The sequence below is a fragment of the Prionailurus viverrinus genome, chromosome A1 (genome assembly GCF_022837055.1).
Source record: "Prionailurus viverrinus isolate Anna chromosome A1, UM_Priviv_1.0, whole genome shotgun sequence".
NCBI classification, from domain to species: Eukaryota; Metazoa; Chordata; class Mammalia; order Carnivora; family Felidae; genus Prionailurus; species Prionailurus viverrinus.
Window position 1 is genome coordinate 88,665,037 of NC_062561.1, and position 23,572 is coordinate 88,688,608.

General features: G+C 45.2%; 1 protein-coding gene across 2 annotated transcripts in view; it reads right to left on the reverse strand.

Moving 5' to 3' along the window:
• The window catches only part of SNAP47 (synaptosome associated protein 47), a 51,838-nt gene that overhangs the window by 20,365 nt on the left and 7,901 nt on the right, over positions 1–23,572 (reverse strand). For both annotated transcript variants that reach the window (XM_047857947.1, XM_047857938.1), the window contains exons 2-3: positions 22,759–23,285; positions 2,219–2,709 (exon numbers count right to left, since the gene is read on the reverse strand). In XM_047857947.1, the coding sequence (XP_047713903.1) occupies positions 2,219–2,709; positions 22,759–23,243 (976 nt within the window). In that variant the 5' untranslated portion in view covers positions 23,244–23,285. The remainder of the gene's footprint in view (positions 1–2,218; positions 2,710–22,758; positions 23,286–23,572) is intronic.

Below are 23,572 nucleotides of genomic sequence, written 5' to 3' on the forward strand. Positions count from 1 at the left end.
AGGGATACAGGACCTGAATGTGAGACAGGAAACCATCAAAACCCTAGAGGAGAAAGCAGGAAAAAACCTCTCTGACTTCAGCCGCAGCAATTTCTTACTTGACACATCTCCAAAGGCAACGGAATTAAAAGCAAAAATGAACTATTGGGACCACATCCAGATAGATAGCTTCTGCACTGCAAAGGAAACAATCAACAAAATTAAAAGGCAACCTACGGAATGGGAAAAGATAGTTGCAAATCACATATCAGACAAAGGGCTAGTATCCAAAATCTATAAAGATCTCACCAAACTCCACACCTGTAAAACAAATAATCCAGTGAAGAAATGGGCAGAAGACATGAGTAGACACTTTTCCAAAAAAGACATCAAGATGACCAACAGACACATGAAAAAATGCTCAATGTCACTTCTCATCAGGGAAATACAAATCAAAACCACACTGAGATACCACCTCACGCCAGTCAGAGTGGCTAAAATGAACAAATCAGGAGACTATAGATGCTGGAGGGGATGTGGAGAAATGGGAACCCTCTTGCACTGTTGGTGGGAACGCAAACTGGTGCAGCCACTCTGGAAAACAGTATGGAGGTTCCTCAAAAAATTAAAAATACTGATGAATAATGGATAAAGAAATTGTGGTTTATATACATAATAGAGTACTACGTGGCAATGAGAAAGAATGAAATATGGCCCTTTGTAGCAACACGGATGGAACTGGAGAGTGTTATGCTAAGTGAAATAAGCCATACAGAGAAAGACAGATACCATATGGTTTCACTCTTATGTGGATCCTGAGAAACTTAACAGAAACCCATGGGGGAGGGGAAGAAAAAAAAGAGGTTAGAGTGGAAGAGAGCCAAAGCATAAGAGACTCTTAAAAACTGAGAACAAACTGAGGGTTGATGGGGGGTGGGAGGGAGGGGAGGGTGGGTGATGAGTATTGAGGAGGGCACCTTCTGGGATGGGCACTGGGTGTTGTATGGAAACCAATTTGACAATAAACTTCATATGTTGAAAAAAAAATTAAAAATAGATCTACCCAATGATCCAGCAATAGCACTGCTAGGAATTTACCCAAGGCATACAGGAGTGCTGAGGCAGAGGGGCACTGGTACCCCAATGTTTATAGCAGCATTTTCAACAGCCAAATTATGGAAAGAGCCTAAATGCCCATCAACTGATGAATGCATAAAGAAATTGTGGTATATACACAATGGAATACTACTTGGCAATGAGAAAGAATGAAATATGGCCTTTTGTAGCAATGTGAATGGAACTGGAGAGTGTTATGCTAAGTGAAATAAGTCATAGAGAAAAAGACTGATACCATATGTTTTCACTCTTATGTGGATCCTGAGAAACTTAACAGAAGACCATGGGGAAGGGGAAAGAAAAAAAAAAGTTAGAGAGGGAGGGAGCCAAACCATAAGAGACTCTTAAAAACTGAGAATAAACTGAGAGTTGATGGGAGTGGGAGGGTGGGGAAAGTGGGTGATGGGCATTGAGGAGGGCACCTGTTGGGATGAGCACTGGGTGTTGTATAGAAACCAATTTGACAATAAATTTCATATTGAAAAAAAAAAGAGAAAGAAAATAAATAAATGTAAAAAAAATTTTTAAAAAGAAAAAAAAAGACTAAAGACGTGACCAAGATGTTACCTGACACCCATCAGGAAGGCGAGCCTGAGGAGTCAGGTGGTCCCAGGCTGTCCAAAGGCATACGTCCAGCCCCACGCTCTCCATGGAGACACATGGGAGGACTCCATGGGCCCTCACCAAGGCCTACAAACCCACAAAATGTATCTGCACGGTTGTCCAGGATTCTGATTCCCAGACACATTCCTGGAATGGGCCCAGGTCGGGGGTGCAGAGCCGGCATGTTAGTGTCAATTAAGTCCCACAAAGGAAAGAGGTGAAAACACCTACCCTGGAGCCCTCCTCTGTTCTGGATAGAAAGCAGACTCCGGAGAAACCTGCCTGGCTCCCATTTGAGTGTGTGGTACACCTGAGTCTGGGACTTGCCCACTTCGAGGTGGTAGGAACTAAGGAAAGGGGCTCGAAGTTGTTCTCACCTGCTAACAAATGCACAGTTGCTGGTGCCTGGAAACCAGCAGCTACTCCAAGCAATGCCTCAAATGACGGACGTGCCACAGGCATGCTGCGTTTGACCATGATTCTGGAGACTTGTGCAGGGCCTGTACCAGCGGTCACTCACCTGTGTGCCACATGGAGCAGCCCTTCTCTGCTGGGGAGGAGGTTTTGGTGCTGCTGGGTGTCAGGGCATCTCCTAACACCTCCATCTTTTTGCTGAACTGCACCTCCAAAACGGGGATGGCCTCTGGCATCCTGGCAGATATCAAGTGATAGGCTATGTCAGGCTTCCCAATGAACCGCTGGCGGATGCTGATCTCATAGGGCGTGTGAACCTTAATGTCATCCACGTCTTCTCTTTCGAACCTGTGCATGAGCGCAGAACTCGAATCATGGATTTCCAGTCCAGACACTAGGACGGTGAGACTCCCTGGTTTGACATGGGATGCTGTTCTCTGGGAGACAACAGCAGGAATTCTGACCACTACCCCTTCCTTCCCAAGAGCTTTGGGACTAGCCATTGAAGCGTCTCCCTTAAGCTTTGTTTCTGATGGCATCTTCCAAAGCTTGGAGCTAAAGGGCCACCAGGAAGGGGACTCCAGCTCTGTCAGCAACCTAAAAGACCAAACAAAACACAGAACAGTCAACGGGGTTTCAGTGCGTTTTCTTGAAGAGTGCTTTAGCCTTCATACAGCACTTAGCCATTTTACAGGGCTACATTTTACCCAAGCACTCCATGAAGCAGAAGAGCAGGAATAACTACCCCGTGTTTTAGAAAGGAAAACCGAGGCCAAGAGCATATCTCTTCTGTCTACAGACACAAAGCTATCAGTAATAAGCCCACAATAGAAACGCATGTCTTCTGGGGTGCCTGGGTGGCTCAGTCAGCTAAGTGTCTGACTCCTGATTTTGGTTCAGATCATGATCTTGCAGTTTGTGAGTTTGAGCCCCAGTCAAGCTCAGTGCTGACGGTGCAGAGCCTGCTTGGGATTCTCTCTCTCCCTCTCTCTGATTCACCCCTGCTGGCACTCTCTGTCTCTCTCTACAAATAAATAAATAAACTTAAAAACAATTTTTTAAAATAAAAATAAAAAGGAAAAGACACACATGTCTTCTGAAAAATGTTGCTCTTTTTTCAGGTTTGACCTTGGGTGATTCTGACTCCAAATAAATCCTGATCTGAATCTGTAGAGAGCCATCGGATGGAAATTTCTGCAGTAATCTGTCTGTCCAATATGGTAATAGGCACATGTGGTTACTGGGCATCTACAGTGTGGCTCCTAATGCAGGACTGAGTTTTAAACTTAATTACATGTGGCTAGTGCCTACCATATCAGATGGTACAGCTGTAAAATAACCACTAATAACACCACGAGATCTTGTGATGAAAAAAAAAAATAGAAGCAGGAAAGGAAAAGCAAAGGAACAAAGATCAAATGGAAAAAATAGAAAATAATCAAGGTGGTAGACTTAAATATAGCCATATTAGTAATTATATTAAATGTAAATAGACCAAATCCTCTAATTTAAAGGCAGATTGTCAGCCTGGATTCAAAAACGAAAACAAGACACAGCTATATCTTGTTTACAAGAGACTGTGAAATATAAGGGCACAGACATGTCAAAAGCAAAGGTATTGGTAAAAAGATGCATCGTGCCAGTAGTAAACCTTAAGACAAGGATGTTACCAAGGATAAAGACAGACAATGCATAATAATCCATCAACAATCCACCAATCCAACAAAAAGACTGAATACTAAACAAGTATATCTGACAAAATTTCAAAATTCATTAAGCAAAAACAAACTAAAAGAAATAGACAACCACAGTTGTAGGTTTTAACAAATTTCTCTCCATAATATAGCAATAAGACAAAAACAATTAGTGAGAATATAAACACTATTTAAACAACTCAACTTGATTGATATTTATGGAACCAACATCCATCTGCTGAATACACTCTTTAAAGTGTATTCAGAACATTAAAAAAATGTAACACATCTCAATAAATTTCAAGTATTGAAATCATACAGAGCATATCCTCTGTCCTCAAACAAATGACATTTGAAATTAATAACAAAAGGCTAATAGAAAATCCTCAAATATCTGGAAATTAAATACGATTCTAAGTAAAGGGAATCAAAAAAAATCTGAAGTGAGTGAAACAAACCAATATGCAAAAAATGGCAGGGTGCAAGTGGAGCAGTCATGAGGAAAATTTATAGCTTTCAGTGGATGTTGGAAAACTTCTTAGAAAGATTTAAAATCAGCGATTTAAGCTTCTGTCTCAAAAAGTTATAAATTGAACCCAAAGTAAGTAGAATAAAGGAAAAGCAGAAATCAATGAAATCGAAAACAGAAAAAAAGAAAATATTAAAAAAGCCAAAAGTTGGTTCTTTGAAATAATTAAAAAAAAAAAAAAGAAAACCCTTACAAAAAATGATCCAAAATAAAACAAAGAAAATGCATATCACCAACATCAGGAGTGATGGAGGCATCACCATAGAGCCTTTAGCCCTGGAAAGGCTCCTAGGGGATACCATACCCAATTTCACACCAATAAATTGGACTTTTATGAAACAGACAAAACACTCAAAAACCACAACCTTCCAAAACTGAAGCAAGAAGTAGTTCAAGAGTATGAATAGCCATAACGAAGTAGCAGAAAGAGAAACTGAGAAAAAAAGAATCTCACTTACAGATGTACCAAAAATAATAAAATACCTTAGGAATAAATTTAACCAAGGAGGTGGAAGACTTGTACTCTGAAAACTATTAAGACATTGATGAAAGAAATTAAAGATGACACAAAGAAATGGAAATATATACCATGCTCACGGACTGGAAGAATTAATATTGTTAAAACATCCATACTACCCAAAGCAATTTACAAATTTAATACAATCTCTATCAAAACACCAAGAGCATTTTTCACAGAATTAGAACAAATAATACTAAAATTTGTATGGAACAACAAAAGACCTCAAATAGCCAAAGTGATCTAGAGAAATAAGACCCAAGCTGGAGTTATAACAATCCCAGATTTCAGGATATACTACAAAGTGACAGTGATCACAACAGTATGGTATTGGCACTAAAACAGACACACAAATCAGAGGAACAGAACAGAGAGCCAGAAATATACCCACACTTATAGGTCAATTAATCTATGATGAAGGACACAAGAATATGCAATGGGGAAAAGACAGTATCTTCAACAAATGGTGTTGGGAAAATTGGACAGCCTCATGCAAAAGAATAAAATAGGACCCTTTCTTACACTTTACACAAAAATAAGCTCAAAATGGATTAATGGATTAGATGTGAGACATGAATGCATAAAACTCCTAAAAGAAAACACACACAGTAATCACCTAGACATCGGCTTTAGTAACATATTTGTGGATATGTCTCTTTAAGCAACGGAAACAAAAGTGAAAAACAAACTGTTTCATTTTTTATTTTCATAAAATAAAAAGCTTCTGCACACCAAAGGAAATCACTGATAATACAAACAGATAACCTGCTGAATGGAAAAAAGATATTTGCAAATAATACATCTGATAAGCAGTTAATATCTAAAATACATAAAGAACTTACACAACTCATCACCAAAACAAACTAACAAACAACTCAATTAAAAACTGGGCAGAGGATCTGATTAGGCACTTCTCCAAAGAAGACATCCAGATGGCTAACAGACACATAAGCATAAGAAGATGTTCAACATCACTCATCATAAGGGAAATACAAATCAAAACTACAATGAGATACCACCTCACACCTGTCAGAATGGCTAAAATTAACAACTCAGGAAACAACAGATGTTGGTGAGGATGCAGAGAAAGGGGAACCCTTTTGTACTGTTGGCTGGGAGTGCAAACTGGTGCAGCCACTCTAGAAAACAGTATGGAGGTGTGTCAAAAATTAAAAATAGAATTACCATATGACCCAATAATTTCACTACTGGGTATTTACCCAAAGCAAATGAAAACACAAGTGTTAAGGATACATGCACCCCTATGCTTACTGAGGCATTATTTACAATGGCCAAACTATGAAAGTAACCCAAGGGTCTACCCATAGAGGAATGGATAATGAAAACGTGATACACACACACACACACACACACACACACACACACACACACAGAGGAATATCACTCAGCCACAAAAAAGAATGAAATCTTGCCATTTGCAATAACATGGATGGACCTCGAGAGTATTATGCTAAATAAAATAAGACAGAGAAAGACAAACACTACATGATTTCACTTATATGCAGAATCTAAAAAACTCAACAAATAAACAGAAAAAGAAAAGGCAGAAAGGGACCCATAAATACATAGAACTGATGGTTGCCAGAGGGTAGGGGGGTTGGGTGAGGAGCAGAATGGGTGAAGGGGAGTGGGGGATAGAGGCTTCCAGTTAAGGAACGAATAAAGCATAGGGGTAAATTAAGATACAGCACAAGGAGTATGATCAACGATACTATAATAGTGTTGGATGGTGACAGACAGTAGCTACACTGGTAGTGAGCACAGCATCAAGTATCAACTTATCCGATATGCTATCCACTGAAAATTAATGTAACCTTGTGTACCAACTATACTTCAATTTAAAAGGGGGGGGGGCGTGGACTTCCACCCTTACCTGCTGCACTAGGGTCCTTCCCCAAGCATGGGATTACGGTACAGGAGGCCACATGAAGAGCCAGCGGTAACAACAGAAACCTTACAGGTGCAGGGGGGTGCACCTCTAGGGGGGGTGGTAACAAGACCTCCCTAATTCTCCCAGTTAGGGCACTGTTAAGCCCTTAGTTTATCCCAATATTCACATGGAAACACAAAAGACCCAGAATAGACAAAAACAATCCTGAAAAAGAAACAAGTTGGTGGACTCTTGCTGAGTGCAAACTTACTACACGGTCATGACAATGATGATGGTGTGGTACTGGCGAAAGGTTACAGCGTGGATTAATGAGATGGAACTCAAGAGTCCAGAAACAAACCTTTATCCTTATGGTCAACTGGTTTTTGACAAGGATGACAAGACAATTCAGTAGGGAAACATCCATCTTTCAACAAATATTGCTGAGATCACTGAATAGCGTCATACTAAATAAATAAATAAATAAATAAATAAATAAATAAATAAATAAAATAAAAAAGAAAAGAAAAGAAAAGAAAAGAAAAGAAAAAAGAAATTTGATTCATTTCTCACATCATTCACAAAAATGAACCCCAAGTGGTTCAGGGACCTAAACAGAAGAGCTGAAACTATGACTCTTGGAACAAAGCAAAAGAATAAACCTCTGTGACTCTGGATTAGGCAATGAACTGGATATGACACCAAAGGCAAGTGACAAAAACAAAAAAAAAACAAAAAACAAACAAACAAAAAAAAACAGGTACATTGGTCTTCATCAAACTTAAAATCCTTTGACCTTGTGTCCAGCCAGGTCTGGGCCCCATCTGTGTGCAAGGCACAAGCAATCAGGCCTGTGTATCATGGTGCCCTGAGTGTGAGGGGAGGAAGCAGCGGAGAAGGCGAATGAGGACCTGGGAGGGTCTTCTGTCTTCTGAGGTGTGCTCCCCTTGAGTTGGCTGGGCAGTATCTGAAGGAGGAAAACTGCAAAGCTCTGAAATGTTCATGTTTTGAATGTGAAAGACCAGTGTTGGCTTCGGAGGAAGAAAAGGCTATAGATGCTATTATGTTGAAACCAAAATAAAAACAGCTAATGATTTTCTCTGGTCACTTAAACCAGAGAAGCCAAAATAGGAAAAAGACTTTTTGCTCATCTGTTGAGTTGGACTAGTTTTTCCCTCCATGAACACTGGAGAGAAAATGGACAAGTTCTGCTTTTGAAAATGTACAAAGTAAATGATTCTCTTGCTCTAAGTTATTTCAAGAAGAAAGAATGAATTGAACAGTTATGAGCTGGGAGCATAATAGTATGTTTTGGGAGTTGTTCTAAAGCACAAAAAGTGGGGCATCTGGCTGGCTCAGTAGGTAGAGCATGCAACTCTTGATCTTGGGGTTGTGAGTTCAAACCCCAGGTTGGGCACAGAGATTACTTACAAATAATTCTAAAGCACAAAAAGTAGAAATACTATTTTCAAACTTGACTCTTTAAGGAAATGACACAATCTGTACATCCTCTATGAACAGTATGAAGACCACTGATGGGACTTAAAATTGATAACATGCAGTCTGGGGAGAAAATGTCTATTGGGAAAGTTTAGGATAAAACTTTCTTTTGCTCAGTCTGTCCTTTTAGTTCTAAAATAAATTGTGCTTGATTCATTGGAGAAAAAAAAAATAAAATCCTCTGTAATTCAAAAACCACCTTCAAGAAAGACAATCCACAGAAAGGGAGAAAATATTTTCAAATCATGTATCTGATAAAGGGATTTCTACCCAGAATATATAAAACTCCTACAAAGTCCATAATAACAAGACAACCACATAAAAAATGGTCAAAGAATTTAAAAATAAAATAGACCTATGGGGAAAAAGCATATGAAAAGATGCTTATTATCATTAGGAAAATGATTGTGTAATGAGACGCCACTTCACACCCACTATGATAGTTATAATAATAAAGCAGACAATAACAAGTGTTAGTGATGTTGTGGAGAAACTGGAGCCCCCATAACATTATTGGTGGGGAGGTGAAACATGGCACAGCCACTTTGGAAAACAATTGGTCAAGTTCTCAAAATGTTAAAGAGAGACCCAGCAATTTCCTACCCAAGGGAAATGAAAACAAATGTTCATGCAAACACTTGTACACAAGTGTCTATAGCAGCACTATTCATAATGGACACAAAACAGAAACAACAAAATGTCCATCAAAATTGGTCAATGGACAAACAAGATGTGATAGATCATATGACAGAGTATTGGTCAGAAATACAAACTAATGAGACGCCTGGCCGGCTTAGTCAGTAGACTCTTGATCTCAGGGTTGTGAGTCCAAGCCCATTTAAAGTAGGCATGGAGCCAGAAAGAAGGAAGGAAGGAAGGAAGGAAGGAAGGAAGGAAGGAAAGAAAGAAAAGGAAAGAGAAAAGAAGAACAGAAATATAAAGTAACAAAGTACTGATCTATCCTACAATGGAGATGAATCTCAAAAACATGACACAGTGCAAGAAGCCAGACATATGTTAACTCTCTAAAAAGACAAGTCTACACAGAAAGACTAGATCAGTGGTGACTTGGGCAGGGCAAGAACAGAGTGACTGCCAAAGGGCTTGAGGTGACTTTTGGGAGGGATAGAAATGTCCTAAAATTTGGACTACAGTCTTGTCTGTACAACTCTGTAAGTTTACTAAAAATCATTGAATTGTTTACATACAGTGAGTAAATTTTATGGTATGTAATTTAAAAGCCTGTTCTAAAAAATCTACATATCAGAGACACATCAGAATAAAACAATCAGAATATCTAGGATAGAGAGGAAAAAATAGTAGGCACAATCCTACCCAACTTAGCAATCATGTACACTAGGAACACAATGGGAAATGTCCTCAAAGTGCTGAGCTACACTTGGCTCAACTGTGAAGAGCCAAACTGTCATTCCAGAGTGCCATTTTCCAACCTCTGAACAGAGGCAATACCAGTTACTCACAGATGCCAATGAAAACACAACCAGACCAATTACCTCAGCAAGTAGCTTCTACCAAACTCCTGAAATCAAAACTGGGTTACCAACTTGTCTTCATTTCATTTAAGGAGAGACACGGAATACCAAAAAGTAGGAAGTGTATAACACAGAATTTTAACATTTTGTTTTCTAGAAGTTCTATGCTTCTTTTGACTGCAGAGAGGCTGGCATAGAGGTTTCAGCCACGATAAGCCCAAGTGGCTTCCCAGCCAGAGGGAATTCAAAGAGACAAGACCCAATTCCTAAGAACATCTTTGTCGGTTCACTAGCTGAACAGAGACGCAATGAAAGAGAAACTTCAATGACCACATATAACAAGAGAGACACACTTTGCAAAAATAGTTGGGAAAAGATTCCAATTCCAGTCATAACCCTCAACAAGCAAAGACCACTAATCCCCAAGGAGTAGAATTAGGTTTCCAGAGTGTATCAGTCAGTTCGGGCTACTGTAACAAATACCACAAACTGCATGGCTTGAACAACAGACATTTATTTCTCAGTTATGGAGGCTAGGAAGTTCAAGATTAGGGTGCCAACAGATTTGGTTTGGGGGAAGAGCTCTCTCCCTGGCTTGGAGACAGCTACCTTTTTGTTGTGTCCTCGTATAGCAGAGAGAAAGGAGAGAGAGGGAGAGGGAGAGGGGGAGAGACAGAGAGAGAGAGGAAGGGGGGGAGGGAGAAGAAGAAGAAGAAGAAGAAGAAGAAGAGGAGGAGGAGGAGGAGGAGGAGGAAGAAGAAAGAGAGAGACAGAGAGAGAGAGAGATTTAGCCTCTTCCTCTTATCCCATCATGGGGGCTCTACTCTCATGACCTCATCTAAACCTAATCACCTCCCAAAGGCCCTGCCTCCTAACACTATCACACTGGGGTGGGGGCTGGGGGTGGTGGTGACCTCAGGGACTTCAGGTGAATTTCAGGGACACAAACATTTAGTCCATAACAGATTTACCACAACAGAATGTGCACTTCTCAAGAAAAAATGATAAAACATACAAAGAAAGAAGAAAGTATGGCTGATTCATAAGGCCCATACTCATCTCTGAGGAAGTCCTAATATTTTATCAAAGATGTTACACCAAAATCTTAAATATGTTCAATGAGCTAAAGGAAACTATGGACAAATAACTGAAAGAAATAAGAAAAAAATGTCTGAACAAAACAAGAATATTAGTAAAAAGAAATTATGAGAAAGAAACAAATTCTAGAGCTGAACAGTGCAATCACTGAAATGAAAAACTTGCCGGAGGGATTCAACAGCAGATTTGACAGGGGAGAACAGAGAATGGGTGAATTTGAAAGTAATACCTTTGAAATTACCCAGTCTGAGGAGCATAAAGGAAGGAAAATAAAGGAAGAAAAATGATCAGAGCCCAAAGGACACCATCAAACATATCCACAAACGTATTATGGGAATCCCAGATGGACAAGAGAGAGAAAGGGACAGAAAATGAATTTGAGGAAACATTGGTTGAAAACTTCCCAAATCTGATGAAAGACATGAATGTACACATTCAAGAAGCTCAACAAACTCCAAGGGGGATAAACTTAAAAAGAGCCACATCAAGATACATTATAGGCAAACTGTTGAAACCCAAATAGAAAAACAGAATTTGGAAATGAGGAGCCACGTTCAAAGGATTCACAGTAAGAGATGGTCCAACATAATCAGCCAGCCACCAAGTAGCAGGCTGAACACCCTGGAGACTAGAGGCATATTGGAGACTTGGTCTTGGTGGCTGTGGTCAGGCTGGCCTTGGTGAGCTGAAGTCTGTGCTGCTGGACCCAATCATAGCTTCCATCCCTGTCACCATGGCCACTTTGTTCATGGGCTCAGTGGGCAACTTCAGGAGGTGCTAGGGAAACAGACCGACGGGTATCTAGGGCACAGGTCATCCTATCCACTGGATTATTACAATCCTCCTCTGCTGAAGACACCCTTCAGTGAGCATTCAGGTGAGACACATCTTTGCCTTTTTTCCCAACCAGAGAAGTCTATCCAACACTTCTGCCCTGGATCTCCTGGTCATGAAGTTTCCAGTTCTGTTTCTTCCAGTCCTGAACATCAGCCAAACCACTGGCTGCAGCCAATCAGCATGCAACTGAGCATCTGGCCATTCCTCCTTCCAAGAACCCTGTTGAGCAGAGTGCCACACACTGGTCACCAATCTCAGGGGAGGACTCAAACACTTTTGCCCACAGCATCCTGGTATCGGAGTTACCATGGAGCACAACACAGTCCAGCACTGGACAGAGCAATGCCATACTCAGCTTTTCTAGTGCAGAGAAGAGCAGAACAGAACCAGCTCTGGTAGTGGCCGCTGGTCCCCTGGCAGCCGATGCAGGACAACAGGCTTATGCACATCCTTTGAATGCTGTAGTTCAAGGACTGCCCCCTCTCCGTGGACTCTGATATATGAACTCTGACAGCTGGCAGAGTGCTTCAGTAGAACAAATGAGTACCAGTTGAGCTTGTAACAGGGAAAGCTATTTCCCTACTAGGTGATAAGCCTGGCATAGGCTGTGTGCTCCAGCCCTCAGATCCATTCTAACAGGGCTGACAGTGGGTCAGAAGACTGCACAAGACTGCCTTCCCAACATGGTGAACCTCCAGGCGCATGGCTTGAAGTTCTGCCACTGGAAGGATCTCCCTTCAACTCTGTCCATTTCTGGGTGATGCCTGCACATGGTATAGAACCATCTGTAAGTGTAAACCAGGCCCTGCTGCTTTCGTTCTCAGTCAATTGATAGCAGGTATGGGTTGTGCCGTAGGTGCAGGCTGGGGGCAGAAGGCAGGGGTGTAGGAGCAGGCACCGTAGCACGGGAGCTAATTCCTCATACAGCCTAACCCGTGCTGTCAGGGCCTGCTTGCCCCTGATCTCCTGCATCACACCATCGTTGGATGTGGGGGCTGGGGGAGGGTCACCACGCATGCCCCATGTCATGGCTTGCTGGGTCAAATAACACCCATTTCATGAAGAACAGCTCAGATTGTGTGATAACATGGTGGTCCACGGTCCAGCGTTCAGTCTCTACAAAGGCCCAGTAGCAGGCCAAGAGCTGTTTCAAAAAGAAAGAAGTTATCTGCACAGGATGGCAGGGCTTTGCTCCAAAATCCTAACAGCATGCACTGTGACTCCCTACAGAGGTCTCCCACAGGCTCTGGAGAGCACCCCAGTCTACCACGGACACTTTAAGTGCCACTGGATCTGCTCAGTCATGTGGCCCACATGGCAGCCTGGACTTGCTGCAGAGCTTTCTTGCTTTGGGTTCCACTCAAGACCAACAGTTTTTCATGTCACTTGGTAAAAGGGCCAGAGTAGCACCACAAATGAGGACGTTGCTTCCAAAATGCTCACCACCAGGCAGTGTCTTCTTTTTGGTTGTAGAAAGAGCCAGAAGCAAAAACCTGTCCTTCACAGTAGAAGACACTTTGGTGAGCCCCACACCACTGGATCCCTAGAAATTTCACTGAGGTGGAAAACCCCTGATTCTCTATGAGATTTACTTTCCCACCCTCTGACATGCCTTCGCAGTGTGTCCTGAGTAGTTGCTAATTTTACACCCTCGATGCAGTCGGCACGGTATCACCCAGGTAACAGACCAGGGTGCTACCCTGTGGAGGGAAACACAGTCCAGGTCCCTGTGACGGGAATGGGCATGGGACTGGAGAGCTGGTGTTGCCATGAGGCGGGACAGCGTTGCAGTTTGCTGGGGAGCAAACTGCTCTGGTGGCCCCTCCTAACAGCATGGACAGAGAGTGTCTGCCAGAGTAAGCGCTGCGCCCCGGGTCTCACATGATGTGCTAACTTGCTCAAGTGTCTGGTACAGCGAGTGCCATAAGAGAACGACCTGGTCACGGTTGGGACAATCCACTGTTCTTCTCCAACTTTTCCCTGCACAGCCCAGTGAGTGCGCTGTGCGGAGATGGTGCAGGGCTCACTGCCCGTGCACCCTGCAGGTCCTTGATGGGGACACGCACCTCTGCAATCCCTGCAAGAATGATTCACTCTTCTAGGTAGCTCCAGTGGCTTCCCCAGAATAGCTCTCACTACGCAGGTCAGGGAACTGGTGTGGGGTTCTCTAGCTAGTGAGAGCGTGTATTCCGATTATATGCTCCAGGGCTGGGAAAAATAGCCATGGGCTGGGTTCAGAGGCCTACTGTGTGACTGTGTGAGGCGGACCTGATCTGAGACTCCACGGATCCCCTGAGCCCAATAAGCCCCTCCTCTGACTGGTGGGCCATAGGGCCGTTTTGGGTCTGCTAGCATCACCACCAGATCCAGTGTCCCCTAGTCCCTAAAAGTCTGATGACTTCCTGCCTCCAGTGCTCAGTCGCCCTGGTTAGACACCACAGGGCCCTGGGGGGAAGGCTGGCACAAGAAATGATAGTCTCAACAGATAGTGGCATCCCAGGGTTTCTCCTCAAGGGGGCCGTGTCCCCATCCTTCAAAGGGTTTCGGATCTGGAAACTGGTTCAAGTCTGGAAGATGACTCAGGGGCCATGACTGCTTTCTAATTTAAGTTAGAGGCTCGCTCACTTGACCCAGGGCCCTTCTGTGTACACAGCCCTGGTAAGGACCAAAGGCCCTGCCTGCCCATCTGTTACTTCCCTGGGGGCACGTGACCAACCAGCCAACACCACAGGTCTCTAGGACTCACACCACTCTGACTGCTGCTTCTGCTCTGCTGTCCCTTGTGGTGACCATCCCACGTATCTTCAGTGACTGCAGGCCACCAACTGGCCCTGGAACCCTGGAGTCCATCACCCCCGCCATGGGGAGGGTCCCAGACCAGCACCCCGGAGTCCACCACCCCTGCCACAGGGAGGGTCCTGGCCCGACACTCTGGAGTCTATCACCCCTGCCACAGGGAGGGTCCCAGCTCAGGGGCAGCAGTGCCCACCATCCTTTCTGGCCTACGCAGAAGAGTGGCTACACAGCTCCTCAAGGATATGGGGCCTCCTCAGAAACAGGGTTCTCATGGTCCTGGGCCAAGTGTGTCCCTCTGGGCCAGGCTGGGTAGGGAGCGGGTCTCACATGGTAAGTCCATACGACCATTCCAAACCTCACCCAGCATAGGTCACCTTCCATAATGCCTCACCCACCAGTGGACCGGTGGAGCCCTCTCCAACCTGGGGAGCAACAGTACTGAATCCAGTCCCTTGTTTTGTAGGCCCTCTGCTGTAAATGATGTCCTTTCCACCACTGTCCCCCACCCTTGATACCCATTCCCATGCATGTCCTGTGGACTTCCTTCTGTCTGTGGACACTGGAACCTTCACGCAACTCTTCCACAGGGTCACATCCTCCTCAGGGTCACGCTTTGTGCCTCACCTTTTGGGATCTGCTGTGACCCGAGCCTACAATTCATCTAGGAGCAAAGGAGGGTGGTAGGGTGGGTCTCTTCAGGAGATCTGCAAGGCAGTTACCTCAGGGGGGCCGTTACAGACTCTTCCGACAAAGCAGGATGACGGTGGAAGGGACGTGTCTGCCGACAAAGACTCACTCGAATGGAGGGGTTCAATGCCCTCAGTTTCATCAGGACTTTCCCATATGTCCACTTTCCACTTTTCAGGATCCAGTTTCTTCTTCATCAGTATCCTAGGCTTAACAGAAGACAGCACACAAAGCTGGGGTTTCAATTTGTGCTGTGATTAATGTGCTCGCAGACGACACTCGGATCTGGTCTTTAGAAATCCCAGACCTGCTGGTTCAATATTTGCAAGTCAATCAATGTGACACACATCAATACAAGAAAGGATAAGAACCATATGATCCTCTCAATAGATGCAGAAAAAGAATCTGACAGAATACAGCATCCATTCTTGACAAAAACCCTCAACAAAGTAGGGATAGAGGGAACACACCTCAATCTCATAAAGTGGTCAAAAGACCACTGCTAATAAATATCATCCTCAATGGGGAAAACTGAGAGCTTTTCCCCTATGATCAGGAACAAGACAGGAATGTCCACTTTGACCATTAGTACTTAACATAGTGCTGGAAGTCTTAGCCTCAACAATAAGACAACAAAAAGAATAAAGTGCATCCAAATCTGTAAGGATGAAGTCAAACTTTCACTATTTGCAGATGACATGATATTCTATGTAGAAAACCCAAAAGACTCCACCAAAAAATTTCTAGAACTACTATATTAATTCAGCAAAGTCACAGGATATAAAATCAACATACAGAAATTGGTTGCATTTCTACACACCAATAATGAAGAAGCAGAAAAAGAAAACCAAGAGTCAATCCCATTTACACCTGCACGAAAACAATAAGATAAGTAGTAATAAACCTAACTAAAGAGGTAAAAGATCCGTATGTTGAAAACTATAGAAAACTCGTGAAAGAAATTGAAGAGATACAAAGAAATGGAAAGACATTCCATGCTCATGGATTGGAAGAACAAATATTGTTAAAATGTCCATACTACACAAAGCAATCTACGCGTTCAATTCAATCCCAATCAAAATAACACCAGCATTCTTCACAGAGCTACAACAAACAATCCTAAAATTTGTATGGATCCACAAGAGACCCCGAGTAGCCAAAGCAATCTGAACAAGAAAAACAAAACTGGAGGCATCAAGATTCTGGACTTCAAGCTATATTACAAAGCTGTAATCATCAAGGCAGTGTGGTACTGGCACAAAATAGACACATAGATCAATGGAACAGAATAGAAAACCTAGAAATGAAGTCACAACTATATGATCTTCGACATCTTTGTCATCTTCGACAAAGCAGGGAAGAATATTCAATGGAAAAAGGCAGTCTCTTCAGCAAATGGTGCCAGGAAAATTGTACAGCAACACTCAGAAGAATGAAACTGGACCATGTACTTACACCATACACAAAAATAAATTCAACATATAGATGAAAGACCCAAATGTGAGACAGAATATCATCAAAATCCTAGAGGAGAACATAGGCAGCAACCTCTTTGACCTCGGCCATGGCAACTTCGGCCATGGCAACTTCTTAATAGACATGTCTCCAGAGGCAAGGGAAACAAAAGCAAAAATGAACTATTGGGACCTCATCAAGATAAAACACTTCTGGACGTGAAGGAAACAATCAGCAAAACTAAAAGGCAACTGATGGAATGGGAGAAGGTGTTTGCAAATGAAATATTAGATAAAGGGTTAGTATCCAAAATATAAAAAGAACTTATCAAACACAACATCCAAAAAACAAATAATCCAGTTAAGAAATGGGCAGAAGACATGACCAGACACTTTCCAAAGAAGACATCCAGATGGCCAACAGATACATGAAAAAAGGCCCAACATCACTCACTCATCATCAAGGAAATATAAATCAAAACCAGGATGAGATACCACCTCATACCTGTCAGAATGGCCAAAACCAACAACTCAGGAAACAACAGATGTTGATGAGGATGTGGAGAAAGGAGAACCCTCTTGCACTGTTGGTAGGAATGCAAACTGGTGCAGCCACTCTGGAAAACAGTGTGGAGGTTCCTCAAAAAACTAAAAATAGAACAACCCTGTGATGCAACAATTGCACTAGTAGATATTTATCCAAAGGAAACAAAAGTGCTGATTCGAAGGGGTACATGCACCCCAATGTTTATAGCAGCATTATCAACAACAGCCAAACTGTGGTGGAAATAGCACAAATATCCATCAGCTGATGAATGGATAAAAAAGCTCTATATACATGTATTCATATGTGTATATGTAGTGGAATATTACTCAGCCACCAAAAAGAATGAAATCTTGGGGCGCCTGGGTGGCTCAGTTGATTGTCTAACTTCGGCTCAGGTCACGATCTCACAGTCCGTGGGTTCAAACCCTGCATCAGGCTCTGTGCTGACCTCTTGCTCAGAGCCTGGAGCCTGCTTCAGATTCTGTGTCTCCTTCTCTCTCTGCCCCTCCCCTGCTCACGCTTTGTCTCACTCTGTTTCTCAAAAGTAAATAAATGTAAAAAAAAAAATTTTTTTAAAAAAAGAGTGAAATCTTGCCATTTGCAATGACATGGGTAGAGCTAGAATGTACTATGCTAAGCGAAATGAGTCCATCAGAGAAAGACAAATACCATATGATTTCACTCATATGTGAATTAATAAATAAAACATGAACATATGGGAAGGAGGGAAGAGAAGAGAGGGAAACAGACCACAGAGACTCCTAACAGTAGAGAACAAACTGAGGGTTGCTGGAGGGGAGGTGGGGCAGATGGGCATTAAGGAGGGCATTTGTTGGGATGAGCACTGAGTATTGCATGTGAGCGATGAATCACTGAATTCTACTCCGGAAACCATTATTACACTTCAGTTACCTAACTAGGATTTATATAATAATAAGGTAAGAAACCCCGGCCCTGCAACCACAGGCACTCAGGGCATCTTTCAGGGCAGAGACATGGCATTCAGGCCACTCTGTGGCACCCTGAGCTCATTTTTTCCTTTCTGCACTTTGTCCAGTGGAGCTGGGAGCAGCCAGCAAATCTCAGTTTGACAAAAATGCTATTAGCATCAAATATGTGGTCACTCGGATCCTTGCCTCTTAAAGTATTTGACTAGGAGTGTCCTGCAGAGATATTTTGTGTATCTCTAATGCTACATGCCATGCATTAGTGCGTGGAAATGAGAGTTATTAGATTTAAATCTAATCAGATTATTAATCCCCCAAACTGTAGAACACATTCAGAAATCACCCTTCAGTCTTAGTACCAGATTCCCTATCTGTCAGGTTCTCCAGAGAGACAGAACCTGTAGGACGGACACACACACACACACACACACACACACACACACACACACACACAAATATAGAGAGAAGCAGAGAAGGAGACAGAGAAGAAGGGTGGGCAGAGGCGGGCACAGGCCAGGACAAAGAGGCACCACCATCCCTGAGGACCCCGGGAGGCACCACAGCTATTTCCACCTGGGACCGTGGTGGGACAGAGACCAAGCACCGTGACAGGGCACCTCCAGCAGAATCAAGGACTCCACAGTGTACCCGGCCTGGCCCACCCACGGGAAAGACCTCTGAGGGGACAATGAATCACAAAGCACAAAAATAAGAACGCAAGCAGTCAGGCCCACAGGGGTGCTCACACCAATGTCTGAAGGTGCCAACTCTTGATTGTGTGTTGGGGGCCAGCAGTCCGCCAGCCCCGGCGATGGGCTGCTGGAGAGACAGTGGGACACAGGGAGATGTGAAGGATGGGCGCAGAGGCAGTCCTTCTGGGGACTCAGGATGCCTGGTGCCCCATGGAAGCAGCACAGTGGTTGGGAGTGGAAGGGTCTGTTTCTGTGACAGTCCTTCTCTGGTTCATCCACTGAGTCTTCAGGAAGAGGAACACAACATGTAAAACAGAGCAATAGCTCAGATATTTTGAGTTAGCCCATCGTTACCCTCATTTCCTAGCAGGAATCAAAAGCAAATAACAGGAGCTCATGGGTTGACACAGAAGAGAAGAAAGCACACTTTAGATAGCTCTTCCCAATTTCCTGTTGAAATATCCACCCAGACACAGAAAAAGGCAGAAACTGGCAACAAAATGGCAAATCAGAGGAGAAGACCACACAGATGGAGAAGTAAGCACTTGCACTATGTCTGTTTTACCCTATGACTGTAAATGGGACAATGTCCAAAGATGGCAGGAAAACCTGAACTTTGCACAGACAGCACCTGCTCCAGGATGGAGCAAGCAGCTGTGAGCAGAAAACTCAGGCATCCTCATGAGGGCTGGAGCAAACGGACTATGTACCGGCCCCCTGCCACAGCTCCTTGCATCCCTTTCTCCGCACTGGCCCCTGCATCTCTTCCTCCTTCCTCCGCACCAGATACTTACAGAATTGTAAGTAATTGTAGGTTGGTGCACTAAAAAAGGATGCTCAAGGATATGTCTGTTTGAAAAATTGTCAGAGGATGATCAGATTCTGACAATTACAAGGTGTGTGTGGTTTTATCCCCACACCAAGCCATTCATTCAGCTCTGGTCCCGTCCACATGGACTCCACTCTGGCCCTGTCCACATGGAGTCAGCATCAGACCTCACAGGCTCAGCCCCACAAGACCACCGCCACTTCAGGCACCAACCCCAAGTCCAGACATCACCTGTGCTCTGACCCACAGGTGACAGATCACAAGTTCCCATGGCCCCTCCTCAGGTCTGATGAATGTGCTGGAGGGGCTCAGAGAACTCAGGGAAATGTTTCACTTGCTAGGTTAGTGGTTTATTACAAAAGGATATGACTCAGGGATAGCCTGATGGAAGAGATGCCCAGGGTGAGGCACTGGGGAAGGGGCGGGAAGCTTCCATGCCTCTCTAGGCACGTCACTCTACCCACGTCTCCATGTGCTCCCCAGCCTGGAAGCCCTCCCCAACCCCAAGACCGTCCCTCTGAGTTTTCACTGGGGCTTCATTGTATAGACATAATCGATTAATCCATTGCCCATTGGTAATTGATTCCGTCTCCCCTCCCCAGAGGTCAGGGGCAGGACTGAAGCCTCCAACTCTCTGGTCCCACGGTGGGGTCTGCAGGCCACCAGCTGCCATCCCTAGGGGCTTTTCAAAGTCACCGCAACAACATGAACTCGGACTTGTTATGAACACCGTGACACCTTCATTGCCGTCTTCAGTTGGGAAACCCAAGGGCTTTAGGAGCTCTGAGCCAGGAACAGTTACAAGGGCCGAGTCCATATTTATTATAAATCACACTATCAGAGATGACAAATCGAATACACATATTTTCCCCAAGGACAACGAGAAGACACAGCAGCAACAACATTTTGGAACCTAGAAACCAGACAGACTTTGTGAATCCAGGAAAGTAAGGGAAAAGGCAGTGGTGGCAAAGCTGGGACACGAACCAGTCTGTGGTGAAGAACCTACACGTGGAGACAGAGGGTACCAGGGACCTCGACAACAGGCGTGTTTGTGAAGCTGGGCTTTACCTCACCCCACAAGCAGAAGGTCCAAGCCGTGTGTCAGGAGGGAGCTGGCGACAGGGAGCCTGGCCAGCTCGCATGTGGTTCAGCTGAAGGGCGGGAGGTGAGCTGGGAGCAGGGGAGGGGAGCAAACTCCTCTCCTGAGCTGGGACACACACCCAAGTCCTTTCCGACATGGCTCTCCAGAAAACCCCAAGACACAGAGGTCAGCGTGCCCATGAAGCAACAGGCTGCTATTCAGAAGGAACGTTTGGAGATTAATAAATAACTAGGAGAAATTAAAAACATCACAGAGATGGAAGGGTAGGAGGAAGACACACTTCAAGAAACAGAAAGTAAAACAAAAAGATAAGACACAGAATGATATCAGAGGCCAGACAACCAGACAACAGGAATCTGAAAGGAACACACTTTAGAACTGAGGGGGAACCAGACCTCATGGACCAACCAGAGAGCTCCCTGGGGACTCCCCACAAAAGCACCGATGGATGTGCGTCAAGGACTGTGGCCAAGAGCGCCAGGCGGTTGCTTTGCCCTTCCCAGGGGCCCAGTGTGCCCTCCCCCCGCCCTGCTCGTGTGCTCTCTGTACTTTGTCCTCCACTACTGATAAACGGTATTCTGCTGTACACATCTACTTGCAACTTGTTTGTTTTTTTTCCAGTTTACTTATTTTGAGAAATAGAGACAGAGCATGAGCTGGGGATGGGCAGAGAGAGAGGGAGGGATCCTAAGCAGGCTCTGTGCTGTCAGCACAGAGCCCGACATGGGGCTAGAACTCACAAACCACGAGATCATGACCTGAGCCAAAACCAAGAGCTGGTCGCTTAACACACTGAGCCCCCTAGGTGCCCCCACAAGCACTCCTCTGAAGGTAAGATTTGGGGCTCTGTTCCCTGCAGCTCGAGCACACGCCTCCCACACCATGCAGGCAGTCAGGAGTGTCCCAGGACAGCAACAGGTGGTGCCTGCAGAGTGGGGTCACTCAAGTCAAGGGTCCCCACCAGCAGCAGCCACGCAGGCCTGGACTCAGGGCCCAGCACTAGGCCATCTGGTCATGAGTTCCCCGACAGCCATCAGGGACACAAGGGAGAGGCTGTTCCCAGCAGACGCTAAAATCTCCTTCGTCCTGCACTCATCTTAGAGTCAGCACGGTGTAGAGCATCGTCTCTGAGACCTTCTGGAGCCAGTGTGTTCACAGCAGCACCTGGCAGCACTCAGCTCTGTGCTCACGGACGTGTGAGGGGCACCCAGAGGCCCCAGGACACAGTATGACCTGCAGGCGACTGCAGAAGCAGGCGGGCGGCAGGACTGTGCGGGAAAGAGAGGAGCAAAACCCCAAACAAGGCTACCCTCTCACTAAGCATGTCTGCTTTACAAAAACTATTTTTTTTTTTTTTTTTTTTTTTTTTATTTATTTTTGGGACAGAGAGAGACAGAGCATGAACGGGGGAAGGGCAGAGAGAGAGGGAGACACAGAATCGGAAACAGGCTCCAGGCTCTGAGCCATCAGCCCAGAGCCCGACGCGGGGCTCGAACTCACAGACCGCGAGATCGTGACCTGGCTGAAGTCGGCCGCTTAACCGACTGCGCCACCCAGGCGCCCCTACAAAAACTATTTTTCATTCACAGAGCTGTTTATGTTACCAGGTCGTGGGTTTATTACTGCACTTTTTGAACAAACAAGTGATTTTTTGAATCTTAGTTCATAAAAAACAGATTAATATTTGCACATATGACCCACGTGGGGTCCTTGATGTGAAACAGAGGGGGGTCCTGCGATGGAAGGCTTGGGAGCAGCTGGAGCGCCTCAGTGCGGCCCCAGGCTTGCTGCTACGTGGCTGTGCACAACAGATGTGCCGGTGGACCGCATGTGACCTCCACGAGTCACCCGGCCGCATGGCCTATTCCCTCACAGGCGCCTGAATGAGGTGGTCTTCCTGAGACACTGGAAACACAGAGCCTCCCCTCCACAAATGTGCCACTGTAGCCCACCTGGCGGGGTGACCCATATGTACGACACAGGGAATGGCGGGGAAGACACACAGGGCAGGGCTCCGTGGCTCTGTCTACCTGTCAGCCACGTCCAGGTCGGATTCCATCTTGTCCAGGCCCCTGGTGATGCTGTCCAGCTGCTCGCCCTGATGGTGGAGGACTCTGGCCGTGTCCTCCAGGCGCTTCTGGGAACAGGCCATGAGGCCAGTCAGCTCCTTCCCCTTGGTCGCAGGAAGCGGTGCTTCCGGCTGGGAGAGCAGCAGCTCTCTCCAGAAATGCTCGATGACACTGAATGCGGCATTGCGACTGGGCTGCAGGGAGCTGAACCAGTGCTTGCGGTTGTCCTTCTCCAGGACAGTGATGGAGCTGAAGACGAAGTGAGAAGCCTCCTTCTTGATCGCAGTGATGCCAGACAGCGGGAAACTCACCAGCATCTCCTGGGCCTCATCAGCCACAAACTTCAGGGAGCAGGAGGTTAAGGAAAGCTTTCCAGGGACCCATCGCTTGTCCAGCTCTAAGTAGTAGGAGCACGGCCAGGTGTGCACGCAGACCTCTCTGCTCATCTGGCTCCCGGTGGGTCTGCTCCACGGCCTCGGCCACTCTGCCTATGCAGGAGAGGGATAAATCAGTGGGTGGGGCAGGCTACAGCACATCATCACACCTGAACCAGAGACACCACCGGCAGGGGTGGAGAGGGGGCGGCCAGGCTCTGAGCACAGCCGTCTCCCTTTACCCGGAGTGAGCAAGATGCAGGCCCGCCCCACCAGAAGCAGGGTCCATGGCTGGACCTGACTGAAGGGCAGAAACCCCTGGAAACGGCGACCCCAGGATCCCTCATGCATACACTGTTTTGGCTGTGATGACCCCCACCTCCCCCCCACATTCCTGACAA